General features: G+C 50.3%; 5 protein-coding genes across 5 annotated transcripts; all 5 read right to left on the reverse strand.

Annotated features, from left to right (window-relative positions):
* Positions 1 to 1,084: 1,084 nt before the first annotated feature.
* On the reverse strand, positions 1,085 to 2,284 carry K444DRAFT_629420 (uncharacterized protein; the record flags this gene model as incomplete). Its single annotated transcript, XM_024883050.1, has 1 exon — positions 1,085 to 2,284. The coding sequence occupies one exon, from the start codon at positions 2,282 to 2,284 to the stop codon at positions 1,085 to 1,087; it is 1,200 nt and encodes a 399-aa protein (XP_024737379.1).
* A 1,615-nt stretch (positions 2,285 to 3,899) lies between these two features.
* K444DRAFT_643041 (multicopper oxidase) lies at positions 3,900 to 5,723 on the reverse strand (the record flags this gene model as incomplete). The annotated part of the gene is made up of 4 exons (XM_024884813.1): positions 3,900 to 4,515; positions 4,569 to 5,223; positions 5,273 to 5,339; positions 5,391 to 5,723. 4 exons carry the CDS (start codon positions 5,721 to 5,723, stop codon positions 3,900 to 3,902), a joined length of 1,671 nt encoding a protein of 556 aa, XP_024737380.1.
* Positions 5,724 to 7,362: 1,639 nt separating this feature from the next.
* Positions 7,363 to 10,229, reverse strand: K444DRAFT_629422 (uncharacterized protein; the record flags this gene model as incomplete). Its single annotated transcript, XM_024883051.1, has 3 exons — positions 7,363 to 8,416; positions 8,558 to 8,670; positions 8,721 to 10,229. 3 exons carry the CDS (start codon positions 10,227 to 10,229, stop codon positions 7,363 to 7,365), a joined length of 2,676 nt encoding a protein of 891 aa, XP_024737381.1.
* A 1,354-nt stretch (positions 10,230 to 11,583) lies between these two features.
* K444DRAFT_528207 (SGS-domain-containing protein) lies at positions 11,584 to 12,842 on the reverse strand (the record flags this gene model as incomplete). Its single annotated transcript, XM_024874701.1, has 3 exons — positions 11,584 to 12,087; positions 12,162 to 12,341; positions 12,408 to 12,842. The coding sequence occupies 3 exons, from the start codon at positions 12,840 to 12,842 to the stop codon at positions 11,584 to 11,586; spliced, it is 1,119 nt and encodes a 372-aa protein (XP_024737382.1).
* A 317-nt stretch (positions 12,843 to 13,159) lies between these two features.
* On the reverse strand, positions 13,160 to 16,005 carry K444DRAFT_663259 (oxidosqualene:lanosterol cyclase-like protein). The gene is made up of 3 exons (XM_024886809.1): positions 15,546 to 16,005; positions 13,783 to 15,498; positions 13,160 to 13,735 (listed from the first exon to the last, which is right to left on the reverse strand). The coding sequence occupies exons 1-3, from the start codon at positions 15,810 to 15,812 to the stop codon at positions 13,445 to 13,447; spliced, it is 2,274 nt and encodes a 757-aa protein (XP_024737383.1). The 5' UTR covers positions 15,813 to 16,005; the 3' UTR covers positions 13,160 to 13,444.
* Positions 16,006 to 16,117: the final 112 nt, after the last annotated feature.

Raw genomic sequence — 16,117 nt, forward strand, 5'->3', positions numbered from 1 at the left:
TCCTTCCCAGGGTAAGGGTATGGGTTACAACTCACAGAGAACTGGGACTTTGTACAGTAGTGATAAGCAACATCTTTAAGAGACGTGATAAGAGAGCTGCAGGGTTCCTCGCAAGGGATCAGCCTCGTTCCGAGGGTTACACGAGTACAATTCCAGTGCAGTCTGCAGTCATCAAATAATGCTCTTTGCTCTAAGCCTCTGCGGGATTGCGTCTTCTCGCTTCCCTTAGGCTCAACAGCCAAGGGTGCTCACATGGTTCTCGATACATACCACACATATGTATGACGATTACAGCTTCACAGTCCATTGAAAGGATTATATCCTTATCGTTCTGCCCCGGACGGCGAGACCCGCATTCAGCTCTGGTTGGGAAGTCAAGGGGGCCGAGAAACCGAGCCGGTGCGGCGTGGGCTTTACGGAAGGATCGACATCCCCGCAGCCAGCCACAAACCCAAAATCAACCCTGCAGGATCATCGATAAGGAGCGGGTCCCTGATTGCTGTAATAGCGAGAAGGACCGGCATCTGCCATATGCGTAACTACGGATGAAGCTGCTGGGCTGCAGGTTGGTGAGGAGCGTGGACCTCGTGTCCGGGGACCTCGCTGAGGTGGTGGCATGCCCAGCGTTGGGGGGTGTCGTGGCAAATTGTCGTGGTTCGTGTGTTGCGGTTCAATGTTATGCCGTCTGGTCCCTGAAGGAGCATTGGTTGTTTTTCAGGTACCATTTCTAATTGGTTCGAAGATCTGTTCTTGGGATGAATTTTTGCATGTGCTGAAGTTGGGCCTCAGCAACCTGAAAGTTGATGATTGAATTCTGTTGAGGTTTCTGGTGGAAGTTGGTACTGTGGATACAGTCTTCCGGAAGCAATCTCATGGTGAAGTGAAGTGATATGAGGCCAAGATGATTATTCTAGAATTTCTTTTTTCCCCAACGCCTCGCACGTATATCTTGCCTCATTGTGAGCCTCCAGTATATAAATGAGAACGGAGAAGACTCTTTCCAAAGTCTCTCAATTTCTCCGGGAAAGCCTGTGCTATAATGCAGAATGATCTACAGAGACTGAACTTGAAAGTATCCATGACTTCAATCAACTTGGCCCCATGAAAAGTCCTTGTGCTTCTTCAACGCATGGCATGTGAGATTCAAACTCTGGTACAAGCGATTGGTGACTGCACGATGCATCTCGATATCCTCTTCTGCCTCGCTCCCCTTTGCCGTCTTCTGAAACCTAGTGAGCAATCCCTTGAACTTCTTCAGATCCCGGAGAATGATCACCAACTGCATCCATCTAATGTCCTCACTCGCTACTCTGTAGACACCAAAAGTGAGCGGAAGCGAGTGACTACCAGGTTCAGATGCCGGGCCAAAATAGTCCCTTGACGCGTCTTGGTAGATCAGGATAATTCTCCCAAGGATGGTTCCTAAGAGCATGGTACGGTGGTTGGAGCCTGATCTGGAGTTGCATATCGAACAGTTCAGCGTTGTTGAACATACCTCCATCGCCTTTTGGTTCACAGTTAGGACAATATCGAAAGATGAAGCAGGTGGTACCGCATTAAAATTGTGAAGTGTCTGGAGTGCTTCGAGACACGAGTTGAAGCAGTTGCAAGTCGTCGTTCTCGCCAAACACTCATCCATGAAGAGGTTGGGCATTGACCCGAGTCGTCGATCGCAAGGATCTGAATTTGAGAACTGGAACGAGTTTGAGTGATCAGCCCAGGGAGCCGTTGGCGAGATGGACGATTCAGTGACATCATCTGGGTGCAAGTAGTCGACATTGTGGAGGTATGGGGAATTGACGTAGGTCGGTGACGAGTGCGTCCAATATGAATATGGGTCGTGTGTATCTACAGTACTCGCTGCGCTGTTTGACTCAGATGAGTGGTCGCCATATACCGGTATGAGAGGAGGGGATACAAAACGCTGAGTCTCATATCCGTCGGCTTCAGAGGTTGGTGTTGTCGACCAGTCTGTCTCTGGGAAGTAAGATGCTGGATCTTCTGCGTCGGTGCTCAGTGCCGGTGGTGAGTAGTCGGTAGGGCTGAAAACGGCTGTGTCTTCTGATATCGATCTATTCTTCTTGGAAGATCGGCTCCCTTTGTGCTCTGATTTCGGCTTGCCGGCTCGAGAGGATGGGCTGTATTTGCACTCTGCTCCAAAAGCGAGGCATCGGGAGCACATTGGGCGACCCTTACTGCATTTGACCTTCGCCAAAAAACAGGTATCGCAGGAGGCCCTTAACTTGGGGTTGTGAGATGAGTAGGATGAAGCCCGTGAGAACATTCCGACTGCGAGAGACAAGGCTGGGGGATAATTATATGGCGTGTCCTTGCCTGTGGCTTGTGGGTCTGAGAGATCGTCAAGTGAAATTTCCCACGGGGAAAAGACCTTGAGGCTTCGCTGCAGTAGATGAAACGACTGTATATTTTCAAACGATTGAAATTATGGTTAGAACGGATGTGAAGGACGTTGAGTCCGAGGAAAGAGTGATGGGGATAATATTGGGACTTGTAAGTCCTTGTCTTTGAGGCAATGATCTCCTTGTACCCTTGATGCACGATTGCGGAGCGTAGCAAGATCTACAAGCTGTCTACCAGATTAATATTCATGAGTTGCCTCAACTCATTCGTGGTGCAGAGGATGAAAGGGGGTGCCGGACGTCCGTGACTTCAGGATTCAAAAGAGCGTATGGGAGAGACGTTAATGTCTTAGTTCTGGACCTGATCTGAACGTGATCGTCACGCAGATATCAAAAGGGAGTAAGGTAAGTGAAGCTTCGGACGGAGAAATTGATAAGAAGGCTGGGTTTGAGATGCAGGGACCAACCATATCGAGTCATGATTGAGCTGGATGGATGCGGGGGCTCCTGTGCGGAGCAGAGTCAGCCTGGACCAGAGACGCTTCTGCAAGGGTAGAGCACGGAATTACCTTGTTGGGTGAAAGCCGCAGGCGTCAGAGGCTCCCTTGGCTTTTTAGCAAGTGGTGTTGTCTGATTCGGTAGCTGCTCCATGGGTGGGCGGAATCTTCCCCGGTGGCTGGCAAGGACTGCTACGTGGCGGAATTCCAAACTGTTCATCATTTAAAAGCGTCATAAACCAATTAGACGTAAGGTTGAAAACCTAATTTGGCCGCGCATTACTTGATTCATATTTCGATCGTCCGTTGATCAACCTCAAGGTTCCCAAAAGAGTGGCCTGGTAACGATAACCTAGCTAGCGTTGGCCAAGGTCTCCCTGGTCGCACAAGGACAATCGGACTGCAGACGCAACAGCTGTCATGCATCAAGACCCAGCCATAGGAATCTCAATTCGGGGTGAAGATCAAGTGACATTCAAAGCGGAGAAGGTACCAGTACGGACTCCCGAGTTAACGGTGCTTACGCCGATCTCCCGCAAACTGTTCGGATTATTGAAGAGTCAACAAACGCCATTTAATGTCAGCTATATAAACCATCTGGCACATTCTTACCATGCTCCATGGCCAATTTCGATTACTGTCAGATGTACTTAACCTTGATTACTTTGAGGACACAAAAATAACTCTATGCTGACGTCGACATGGTAAATGAACCCCCTGTGTCCTTCGAACAAGCATCTGCGCGTAATATAAGCCGTAAATATGTACTTGCTAATTGCAAAATGCAGGGAGTGTTTGTCCTGTGAGGGAATTATAAATGGAATTATGATTTACAATCACTAGGCAGGGGGTTGCCAAGGTTCAAAGAACATGATGAACAATCGCTGAATTGCTCGGCAGGAACTCGAAAATTACAACTACGTTCAACACTCCCAATCGCCACATTAAATATACCCCGCATTAAGTCTCCACGTAGACATCGCGACTGAGTTCCAGACTGCGTCTGGTCCGTTGAGAGCTCCTCTTCTTTGGATACGCGGCCCTACAAAACTGTTAGCCAAGTCCAAGTCAAGTGGCCGGAAATGACTTGCCCATTATCAGGATAGGGCGAAACCGTATTCGCGCCCGTCAAATCAGTCAAATTATTTGTGTTCCCGGCGGCGTTACCCGCAATCGGAATATTTTGAGCTTTACAGGCGGCCTGATTATCATCCGGGATGGACAATCCAACAAGGGCCTCTGGCGCTTCAATTATCGTTGCCGTGAGACCCATGATAACATGCCACTCAATATGACAATGGAACAACCAAACCCCCGGATTATCAGCCACAAACCGAATAACAGCATAACTGTTCGGATTAACAGCAATCGTATCCCTTTTCATAGGAACAGCGGGGAAGTTTCTGACAAGCCCATTGAATGTCCCTTTCCCAGAGGACGGTTTCTCGCAAACCTGGAATTGATGGCCGTGGAGATGGAACGGGTGGATGGCTGCATCGAGATTATTGATCGTGAGCTGCACGATAGAGCCTTTCTTGGCGACGTAGGGATTCACCTGTCCGTAGATGGCTGGGTTGGAGTTCTCAGTTCCGGTGCTAATGGCTGTGAAGAGCGAGGGAACCTTTTGTGTGACGTAATCTATGTTGTTGAAGCATGCCCTGTCTCTCGGTTAGTCACGGACTTAAATTTGAGGGGGAAATGGCTTGCTTACCTTGGGATCCCGCCGGAATCGAGGCAGAAAGTGAAGTCCAGCGTGATGTCGACATCTGGTGCTCCCAGGAGCGCCTGGTTGTCCAACGCCACAAAAGTGAAATCGTTCACAATGCTCCATTTGTTCACGACGTATGGAGGGGGGAGCGGTTTCGTGCTATCGTAAACGATATATCCCGTGATGTTCAAGGGGTAGGCGGGAGCTGGATCATTCAGGTAATCTCTATTTTCATCTAACGATGCCAAGAATGCGTAATTTCTTCGCGTAGTTGGCTGCGCGTTGAGAAGGACGGTGTATCTCTGTGCTGGAGCCACCCGAATTTGGTACGCATCGTGCTTTTGAATGTAACTGCCGTCGACTCCAATTACTCTCATCGTGTGAGAATCAAATTGGAGAAGAGTAGAGGCAAACGCGGCCATGCTAATAATGTCGATTTTGTACGTTTTTCCTGCCGTGAACTGGAACGTGACATTTTGAGAGTCGTTAATCAAGAGCGAGTTTGGTAATGGTGGGAAAAATCTGGTGTTTGATGGGCTGAGCAGTTGCTGGAGCAGGACTGGGACTGTATTATGGTACCAGTCTGAGGTTGTGAGAACCAATTCCGCGTCGTATTGCCCTGCATAAGGATCCGCTGGATCTTGGACAACGATAGGACCTGGCAATGTCAATCTTGATCCACTTTCCTTGATTTCTTGAATTCGCACCTCTCAGACCATCTGGGTACTGTCCTTTGTTGTGGCTGTGGTACCAGTACGAGCCTGCTTTATCAATCTGATGAGGAAAGATCAGCTCCTAATTTTAAAATCTCGGAAATTTGCTCACTTGAAAGGTGTAGGTAAAGTATGATCCGGGAGGGATTGGGCATTGTGTCACTCCAGATGGACCATCCATAAACTGGGTTCCTCTCTGATCGAGGCCATGGAAATGAATTCCAGTGGATTCGGTTCCGAGATTATTGTAAACTTTAACCACAACGGTATCTCCGACGGTGGCCTTGATTGGCGGGCATGGCCATGCACCATTGATGCCAATCACTTGCCTGGAGAATCCATCAGGTGCAGCAGTGACCCAATCAATGCTCCAATCATAAGTTACCGTGCCCGCCAGCGCAGCCGAGACCAACGAGAGGAAAAGAAAAACGAATGTGTGAGACATGTTGACGACGAGTGAACTCAAAGCACAGGAATCAGATGGAATCAGATTAGATATGATGGAGAGCACCTTACCGTGCAACATTCAGGGACCTGCCAGACTTAAGAAGGACCCCAGAGACTCAGTTCCCAGAAGACTCAAGTTCAGCAACCCCCTCTTTCTCGTATCCTAGGGTCGACTCATGGAACTATTGATTTCCTCATGTACGCCAGGCTACGCCATGTTACGCCCTTTCTAAGAGAAGTTCACCTGACTGTGAAGGATCTCTTGGATTCCAGGCCCTTGCATCATCCAGCATAAGCTCTCACTGGTGCAACAGGCGAGGGCTCATGGCAGCACTCATTATTGACAATATGCCACCTTGCACAGACAGGCCAAGGCAAAGCTTTAACTTTGTCGAGAATACATCCCAAATGTTAAAAGTCTTGTAGAGCCATCGGATCATCTGGTATCCATATCGGTCTGGAAGGGCAGGAGAACGCCGTGCCACGGAATGATATGTCCAGCCCAAACCGACAGCTTGCTTGGTGGCTTGGGATCAGGCCGCTTGACTTGGCGGAAAAGTCCTCAGTGGAAGGGCACGGAGCTCAGGAGCTGCACCTCTCGGTCATGCATGACTCGGTGATGCAGTGACGTAGCATTTTTCTCGTGTGTTGTATTGGGAAGAAGCAAGTTTGCCATTTGTGGCTTATGCAGCTTCTCCCGTTTTGCTCGGACATCCTCCAATAGGAATCCGGGACTAGTCGCTGTCGATCCCGCAACACGGCATGGCAGTGATTTCCGCCGAGCCTCCACAAACGGGGTGTCAAAGGTGGGTACCATCACGCTTTCGTGTTTGATGTCAATCTCGAGCTTTGACGTGCAACTTTGTTAACAGGAGGAACTAACAATGGATCAGGCAAGAATGACGATCTTTGAGATAGGGGTCGCGTGAATTAAGCGAGTCTGCATAAGCTACGCTTAGCACCGCAAACACTTCTCAATCTTAGAATTGAAACAGCTTTTGATCAAGTTGATATTGTGGTATAGGATAGAAAAACAGACTTGCACATCCAATCTTCAAATGTCTTTGAAGGATAATTGTCTGTCATTTTGATATCCACGTTCTTGTTGAGGCCCGTGATGTACCCCTTTCTTTGCCGAGAGGTCACGGTCCACCGCCAAAATGACCTCTATCGAACCACTCGCAAACCCAATCTTCAGCCCGCCGATCGCCACTAGCGAGCCCCAGTTTCGGAATTTCAGGCTTTTCACCGCTAAATTATAGGACCCGATCTTTTGTCCTTCAGCCCTGTAGCCTGAAGCCGGACTCTGTAGGGACAAATTAAACGGGCCTGGAATGCAAATTTCCAGAGCCACAGGCTCGAGCTCCAGACCCCGCATTGCTAATTTAAAGAGCCTGCAGTAAAATTTCTCTGCGCCACAGGCTCGTATCCTAGGCTTGACTTCGCTAAAAAAAATACAGAAAGGGATCCACTGCACTGCACTGCGCTCAGCCCCTTTAATCGCTTGACCGAGCATAAACAAAAGATGTAGTATCACAAGAAATTATCATTTAGTCTTCCAAATACAATACATGATATCATGTCTTCATTATAATTACCGGTTCCCTCTCCCCGTTTCCGTGAACACCGTGAAAAATCTAAACCTTCATCCTCCAATTGCCCGCCAGCATCTGCAGCTTCCTCGCAATCCCCTCACTGACCCTCAGACTCTGTCCTCCCTCCCCAATAACCCCAATGCTAAAACCCAACACCTCCTCCGGCAACAACTTGAACTCCCTCTCTCCATGTCTCAAGACCGGGACGCCTTCTCCGCTCCCCAACCACGCCGACACCAACGCATCATCCTCCATCACCATATTAATCGGGAACACCTCTCCTCTTCCCGAAGCATCAAACCCAGCTTGTGTATCCTGATCAAGACGGAAGAGACTCTCGACCCACAGGATCATCGTCGCTCGATACAAGGCCGTGGACCACCAATACGGCTGGCCTTCCTTCGGCATGCTCATCAGCAGTCTGATGATCTGCCCCGAGTGGAAGACCGCCTCTTCAGGCTGGTGGATGCAGCGCTTATACCGCGCATGCAGTTCCCGACTTGAGCCATCGAAGGCTTCTCGTCGTGCGAGACGTTCTGTCTCAGGGCAGGAGGTGATGGCATTGAGGGAGATGAGGTGGTAGAGCACGAGGTTGGATTGGGTGATGAGGCAGTTTGGTTTGGCGTTGAGGGCGGATAGCTCGTACCATTTTTGCAGTAAGGATTGGATCTCCTCCAGGCGGAGGAGAGTGGATGTTTTTGTGAGGGTTCTTGAGCCGCGGCGAGAAGAGAAGAGGTCGGAGAAGCAGCTTGAGACTTGACGGAGGTGGAAGAGGAGAGACTGGATGGGATGGAGAAGGAGCCTTAGCTCTAGCGGAGAGAGTTGACCGAACCTCCGGGACTCGTTGAGTAAATCTTGGAAGAGATCGCAGAGGGAGGGCTGCATCGGCGGACTCGGGAGGGAGGTTGGGCTCATCCAGTTTGTACTCGTACCACTGCCCGTTTGAATAGCGGCGAGCCATTCTATTGGGTCCTTTGCAACCCAGAGGTAGTCGGAGCCCGGCATGGGGGTACCGAGCTCCGTGATTGATAGGATGGGTGCAGTATCATGAAACAAACCTAATTCCTGATCGACCATCACCCAGTTATAGACCAGCCTGATTGGTGGTTAGCCTGCTTTTGTTTTGGCGAGCGATGAACGGAGTGGTGGAACGAAGATATTATTGGGCCGTCGCTAGGACACATGACGAAGGGAGGCGAATAGGGGAACTAGATAAGGAGGGGGTTGCGTTGCTCACCTGCTCTTGCTTTCTTGTTGTTGCCATGCTCTCCATCTGAGTTCTGTGCTCGACGAGTCTCTCATCAAGCTCATCAATGGCGATGGCTCCAACATTCCACCATGCTTGAGCATCTGCAACTCGTCAGTACATGACCGGACTCGAGGAGTTGATTGAAACTTACCGCCAGATACATCGCTCTCTGACCCATCGCAATATTCATGTGCCAGGCATCGCCACTCCATGCCCCCACGATGATGAAGAGCAAAGCGCATCGCAAGATCGTGGGATCGGCCGATAGCTCGACATCTTTCTCGATCACATGAAAGAGGGAGATGCGACAGGCCTCGATCAAGCCAGACGTGAGAACTCTGGCTTCAGCAATGGCCCCATGAGCGATCATCAGCAGCAAGAGAAGAGTGGACCGCTGGCTGTTAGGCAATAGGTGGTTGGGATCAAGGGTACCTTCTTGGATCAACATATAATAAAGCCCAAGATTTCGAAGAGAACTCCGAAGGAAATATTCCAGAACATTGGATGGCGGCAAGACAAGAAAGTTGAAACCACCTTCAGCACTCGAGGTCTTGGTCGAGCTTTTCATCCTACCGCTGTGGGTTTCAAGCGCTCGGTGCAAGAAGCTTTGGGTAATAGCGAGTATCCTATCTCTCGTACTCCCATTCAGGGGCACAACTGCTATCTGGCCGTTGAAGTCGGCTGCAGCGGCAGCAATATTCTGAGCTAACCGCGTCCAGGTCTCGTGCTTCGAAAGCTCTTCAAGAGCCTCGAGATGCATAACTGCCGTGCGGGGACAAGAGCCGGAGAAGATTGGAGGGTTACATCGTGCAAGGGGCCATGCTGCTTCAGCCGCAATGGCGATCTCTCGCTCGGGGGTCATGACCTCTTGTATGCTGGCCACGGCGACATCCACCATGTCGAACTGCTGGTCGAAGTCTAAGCGCGAAGCCATGCTGGCGGTCCTGGTATGCGAGGGTGTAAGAGAAGGCACCGTCTCCAGACTGCCGTTCCTGGTATTGGAGCTTATGGCCCCTGGGGTGGGCATGGAATAACCGAGAGATAGTGACTCTGAGGTTAATGAGCTTCCATTGAGCTCCATGGAAGGAGGTATCCCTGGAACATTTTGGAGCTCGTCTGTGTCAGGAAAGAGTGAATATTGGTTCCACATCATGAGATCTTGGTACTCTCCATCAAGAAGGTCATCGTCAAGGGTCATGATGGCGTCAAGCTCACGGCCAGATGAGTTGGGTGGTGTCCCAAAGGCATGACCAGCAGTGATAAGGTTAGGAAGGGTATATGTCTTCCGCTGGGGAAGGTCTGGACGTTGAGGTGGCTGCGGTAGTGGCGTATTAGGCTGTATTGTGGCACTTTCGGTGTGAGGTTCTTGAGGAACAATCTGAACGAGGCCATTCCCAGACAATGGACTCAGAGCTGCCTTCGTGGAAGGGGACCGAATAGGGGGTCTTTGTGAACGTCTTCGACGAGCAAACCGAGCCTCGCATTGTAAATCTTTTTCTGCACAGCGCGAGCAGGGAACTCTTTTATCACACCGTGTCTTCGCGCTTGCACAATGGATGCAAGCAATGGCAGGTACGTCGCACGGCGAGGCCAACATTGAGTCTTTGGTTTCGTGGTACGCAGAGTGATGTCGTTGGGCGAGGTCTCTGGAGTTTTTCATTCTCAGTATCTGCACTTGAATTCTTGCTTGGGGGGTTGTATCAATACCTTCTAGGAAAGGACAACTGACACAAGCCACAACGATATGGCATCACATTTGTATCTGAGTATCACTTGTCAGCAACAAGATCTGATATTTGATAGCAGGATTAAGATCCGGGGAAGCGGAGCTTACGTCGAGGTATGTGTCTCTCCAGATGTTCTTTCCTCGTGAAGCTCTTTCCGCAGTACGTGCAGAAGAGCATCTTCTTACTTGGCGCCGACCTCGATTACTCTCGCGAATCTCACGCAATCACATGTGCTCAAAGCTTCCGGTGTTGTGGATCCAAAGAATCCTGGTATCGATCGGAGACTTTCGTAACAAGGCAGGAAAGCGGGGAAATCAAAAGTTTATGAGTGAAAGATGGGATTCGTAAAGCATTCATTACTTTGCGAAGGGAAAAGGGGTAGAGCACGGGCTTGATATGCTGACGCCAAATCGTTCGATAACAGCACTGTGATCCAAGACTGTCAAAGACAAATCCACCTACGCAGTGCAAACACGAGGAGGCTCAATGGGGCCGAGAGACACGGGTTCCGTATAGATCTTCCTGCGTTCAGCTCCGATACCAAGCAGCTAGTCCTGCCTGTCAGCGATTGTTGGAAGCAACCCGATGATCGGTGGTCAGCGATCTTCGCCAAATAACATTAAGGTATTATTGGGATGTCTCATTGGGAGCAAGGGGAGAGCGAGATGTTACGCTATCGAAGTTTAGAATACTATATGCAGGCTTCGGTGATGTTGATCATCACGACCTAGACTTGGGCCGCAGGACCCAATGGGAAAAGCGCCAAAGGCCGATCGCTGTGCAGGATGCACCGAACAGGCTTCAGGCCAGGAACTCTCCGGGCGGCTCGGTCGGCAGAGAGGCAAGGCAAAAGCACCCCACCATAACTATAATCCCGTGAAGATTGTGCCGTACACTGCCACCTGTGGAAGTTTATATCCGGGTGGGATGCAGTGTGGTGTTTATAGGACTGGTGGGAGGAACGAAGGGTAAAACATTGGGACGAGAAGGGGGATTCATGCCGCTGACGACGTGGCAGACCGCCTCCTCGCCCCAGCAGGAGCTTCTAGTCCCCACACTGAACCCATGCACGTAACAAACTCTGTGTGATCGGGATTTTGGACGCCCCTTCATACAACTAGGCCGCGCTTTGTTACGGTCAAGCCTCGCGGTCTGCCCACCCCCCCAAACGCCATCCCATGCCGCCAAAAGGCAAAATGACTGCTCCAAGAAAAGCCACAGCGGTCTGGTATCAATAATTTAACAAGCAGCCCTCCCCCACGATCGAAAGGCTCGATATTTGGGCCCTTAAATCTCCCACTTCTTAGCCTCCAGTCCCTCAGGCGGGACAGTTTCGACCTTCTTGCTGCCAACATCGCTCCAGGATGTGCTCAATGCTGTGCCGTTGCTCTCCTGATAGCTCTTCATCATAGCTCTCTTGGTATCCGGATCCGCATCCTTGTAGAGCTTCTTGAAGAAGCCATCAATTTCCTCGCCTTCATCCTTGTCATCTCCTTCCACAACTTTGTCCCAGTTTGTTGGTCCCTTGCGGGAAGAGGTGGGGTAAGCGGGAGCCTTGAGGACCTCGGCGGGGATCTTGGGAGCGGGCTCGGGAACAATAGTACTTTCGATAAGAGCTGTTCCTTCCAGGGAAGACCACTTCAGCCCTGGCATTGACTTGGTGAGGACAATCTCGACCTTATGTGGGGTGATTCGGAAGCTTGATTTCGATTTGTCGATCTTGGAGAAGAGAGGGCTGATGGTGTAGTCGTAGGTGGTATTGAATGCTGCAATAGGGAAACTGACCTCGAGCTGTGCCGTGTTAGCAGTGCCTTCAGATGTCGTCGGAGCACATCGTCAGGATCAAAAGTCGAAAGTAAACTTACACTGCCTTCTTGGATGTCTACTTCCGCATCATGAGGCACTCCCTTCGCAAAGATCTCAATCGTAACAGTCGTATTGGACTGGTACCACTCATTCCTGATCTTTTCCTTCGGCGTCTGAGAGGTAGCAGCCGGCGCTGCAGCCTTCTCTGGTTCAGCCTTGGCCACACCAACCTTCGCCTTCTCTCCCTTTGAAGACCGAACGTTCTCCTTCCCCTCCTCGCCAATCTTCTGCTGCACCTCCTCAACCTTATCTGGGACCTCCTTCACACTGACCTTGTTGCACTCCGCCTCCTCACCCCCAGCTTTCTCGTAATCCGCCTTGACCTTAGCCTGCCACATCGTAACACCCTTCTCCTTCTCATTAAATTTCTGACACCACAGCAAACACAACCTCGCATCGCCGTATCGTCCCATCCCATGCAACGCAACCGCTCTCCTGAAATGAGCCGTGGCGATCAGTTCCCTCTTGCCTCGCGCATGCGCAGCCAATACGGCATTATCCGCGTCTGCGAGAGCGAGAGCGTGTTGGCCTGTTCGTTGGTACGCGGTGCTGCGCTGGATGAGCCAGAGGGGCGAGGGCGTGGATTGGGAATTGAGGGCTTTAGTTAGGTGCGAGACTGAAGTGGGGTAATCGGAGGAAGCCAACGCGGCTTGGCCTTTGGTTGCGTCGGTGTTGGACATCGCTGCGGTTGCGATTTTATTTTTTTGTGGATGCTATGGAGTTTACCTTTGTGTGGTTGTGGGGGACTGTTGGGTTCTTGAAGAGGTTGTGATCAGGCAGACGATTTGGATTTTGCGAGGGCTCGAAAAGTTCAGCCTCGTGCCGCCTTTGAGAATGGTCGACTCACGTGCATTGCCCCATCTACCACGCGGTCGATTTTAATATACTTCGTACAAACGTCCTAATAAATGGGGTTTATTTAATAAGTGGGTCGAAGATAGAGTCCAACGGCTATTCATTAGTCCTCAAGGTGAATCAAGTTCGGCATATATATGGAGTGATGCATTTGACTTCATTGTTCCCCTTTTCTTTACATCTACCCAGCCCAGGGATCGTCGCTTTTAGAACAAAAATGTAAGCTCAAAATTCCACGCCTGAAGTGAGTTCTTGGATTAAATTAGTCTTACTTCTATTATTCTTAATGCAAGATAGCCGACATGTCATCCTCTGGAGATCCATGTCAGGGGGTGCAATGCCGACTGGGAGATGTCTCCGTATCTCATTGCCTGGCTCTCACTGGGTAGCAATTCCCGCAGTATTATGCTTCATTGCCTCCGGTACTTCACTGCAGCGGAGAATCGCCATACTTTCTGGCATACATCCCCAGCGCCTTGATCGGGAAGATGAACTTGTAGTTCGGGTACGAGATCATGCAACTCTTGTTGAAAACCCCTTCGATCGCTTCCTGCAACCACTCTCCATTTGGCTGCTGTCTGCTCATAATGAGCTTCAACCCCTTCTCAATAGGCCCGCGGTGCGGATATCCAGCTTCGAGCAAGCCGATGATTGCCCATGCTGTCATGACGACTTGGGAGCCTGTTGGATGTTCGACATAGGTCATCGTCTCACAAGACTAGACTTTCGTTAGCATCGAAAAGAGAATCGACGAAAGGAACATACACGGTAGCTCTCGGACCATCCACCATCAGCCCTTTGCTTAGAGACTAGGAATTCACAACCCTTTCGTGAATGCTCACTGTTCTCGTAGTACTCACCAATACTAGCAAGACTCTCCAGAGCGAACATTGCTGCATAGGTAAAGCAAATCCCCCAACTACCATACCAGCTTCCATCCGGGAATTGGGCGTTGCGAATGTAGCCCACTGCCTTCGCTTTAAAAGTCTTGATGTCTGTCGCACGGTAGTCTGGATAGTGCTTCGAAAACAATGACAGAGCCGTCACAACAGCAGTGGTGCATTCCGGGTAGTCATACTCGACCATGATTCTTCCAAATACTTCGGCGGCATTGAGCAACTCAAGCCATTCGCCTTGGCGTGCTGGCTCGTACGAGGCACAGCCCCCAGACCAAGCATGTTGATAAGTGAGTAAAGTGTCAATGGCATCATAAATTCGTTGGTCCTCAAGGAGAGTTGGATAGCCGGGTGTGCGCTGGAGTAAAAGGACAGCTTTGAGAGCTTCAGAAATGCAATCGCTCACAGCATACCCCTGGACCTTGTTACTGAAAGCCCAACCGCCTTTTCGTTGTTGTCTATAGCATATAGCTTGGTCATCGACATTTTCCCGCATCTGCTGGTCCTCTAGGAATTCCAAAGCACGGGTAAGCATTGGTCTCCATTTGGCATCCTCTGCAAGTCCGGCATCCATCACAGCCTGGATCGCGAAAGCCGTATCCCAGCATTGGACTCCATTGGTACCGTTCACCAACATTCCTTCCCCTTTGACCCATAGATAGTCCGCCATCCGGTCTCTGTGGCGCTGCACAGAGAACGCGTCTGGACCTTCACGAATGTAGCAGGCCACAAAATTCATAGGCATACTCACAGGAGCAATATCTGAATAGTCGGTGTTCTTGTCTTCCATCTGAATGAGATTCCAGGTCCAATCCTCTGCTTTCTTGATGACCCAATTAGTTCGAAAATATGGTATCCAGATATTGACAAGGATCCAATTGATCACGTTCAGAAGCCAACACTTGGGATGGTAATTGTCGATCTTGTAGATGGTGTTCCGATTGCCAATCCAATCAATCAATTCGTATGGTTCGGCGAAGAGTTCTTGTCTGAGTTGTCGGATCAGGGGGGTTTCTTTAGTTGTCCAGCGTTGAGACCAGATGAACCCAGACCCGAGGAAGACCATTCGTGTGTGAACCCACCACCTCCAAGGGGAAACCGGAAACCAGTCGGGAAGAAGCCAGAATTCTGGTGGGATAGGGTTGACAATTTCCCATTGGCATATACCAAGCACGCTGAGCCAGAATTTTGCCCAATGTGGCCCAGCTATCGCTCCGCCCATCTTGTGCAATGTTCCTCTCGCTTTGATCAATACCGGGTCCTCCTCGCTGACGCCGAGAATCCGCAGAGCAGTATAATTCATTGCAGTTCCGAAGACCGTACTTTCCCCTTCGATGTGTAGCCCCCAGCCACCGTCTACCGGATGTGCTCGTGCGAAGAGATAATTCTTCATCTCTGTAGCAATATGATCTGGTATTGGAGTCTCTGTGACATACCAACTGATTATAACACCAGGAAGAAGGAACATTGGTCCGCCATATTCACAGCCCCAGTTTCCGGGAGGTAGTTGGAGGTGTTGGAAGAATTCGAGGGAATTCTTGACTGAATCGAGGGGTGTCTTAGGTGTAGGAAGATCGGGCAGACCCTATTGTGAATCAATATATATCAAATATCTTGCGGATTGGAACGTACAGTTGACATGTTCAAATGCCATTTATCTGCAATTGATTGAGGCCAAGCCTTGACCGCTTCGTCGGTCTCGAGGTAATGCCATGTCTGCCTCCCTGCTTCGTCCAACAGTCGCCATCGCGTGTAGTCAGTACGCGCCGACAGCTTCGGACCCTTAGTGGACTTTGTTTCGGCGCTCGTGAATTCAATTGGGCTGGCATCGGATGGTGTGTATGGTGGTGATGTTGATGGAAGATCTACCGAACTGACGGCAACCTTGGAGCGGGCCATGGCGACTTGTGCCCGTTAACAGCGGCACCAACTGGGTGTCTCGAGCGCAGACGACCCTCAATGCTTACAGATCGAGCACTGAAAGCACCGCTTCATGCAGTTATACTTGCTGTGACGAAGAGGAGGCAAGAGGGGATGTGATCTGTTCGAAGATTCGAGGAACTTGAATTCGCGGTCAACAGGGACAACTTTGGTACCTTACAGTGTTGGCGCAGGTCCGCTCCGACGCTAAAAAATAGCTGCTTTTAGCATCACGACTTCCAACCTGACACCTTTCTTTCTTCCCATCTCCATTTTCAAACATT

The sequence above is a fragment of the Hyaloscypha bicolor genome (genome assembly GCF_002865645.1).
Source record: "Hyaloscypha bicolor E unplaced genomic scaffold K444scaffold_60, whole genome shotgun sequence".
NCBI lineage: Eukaryota > Fungi > Ascomycota > Leotiomycetes > Helotiales > Hyaloscyphaceae > Hyaloscypha > Hyaloscypha bicolor.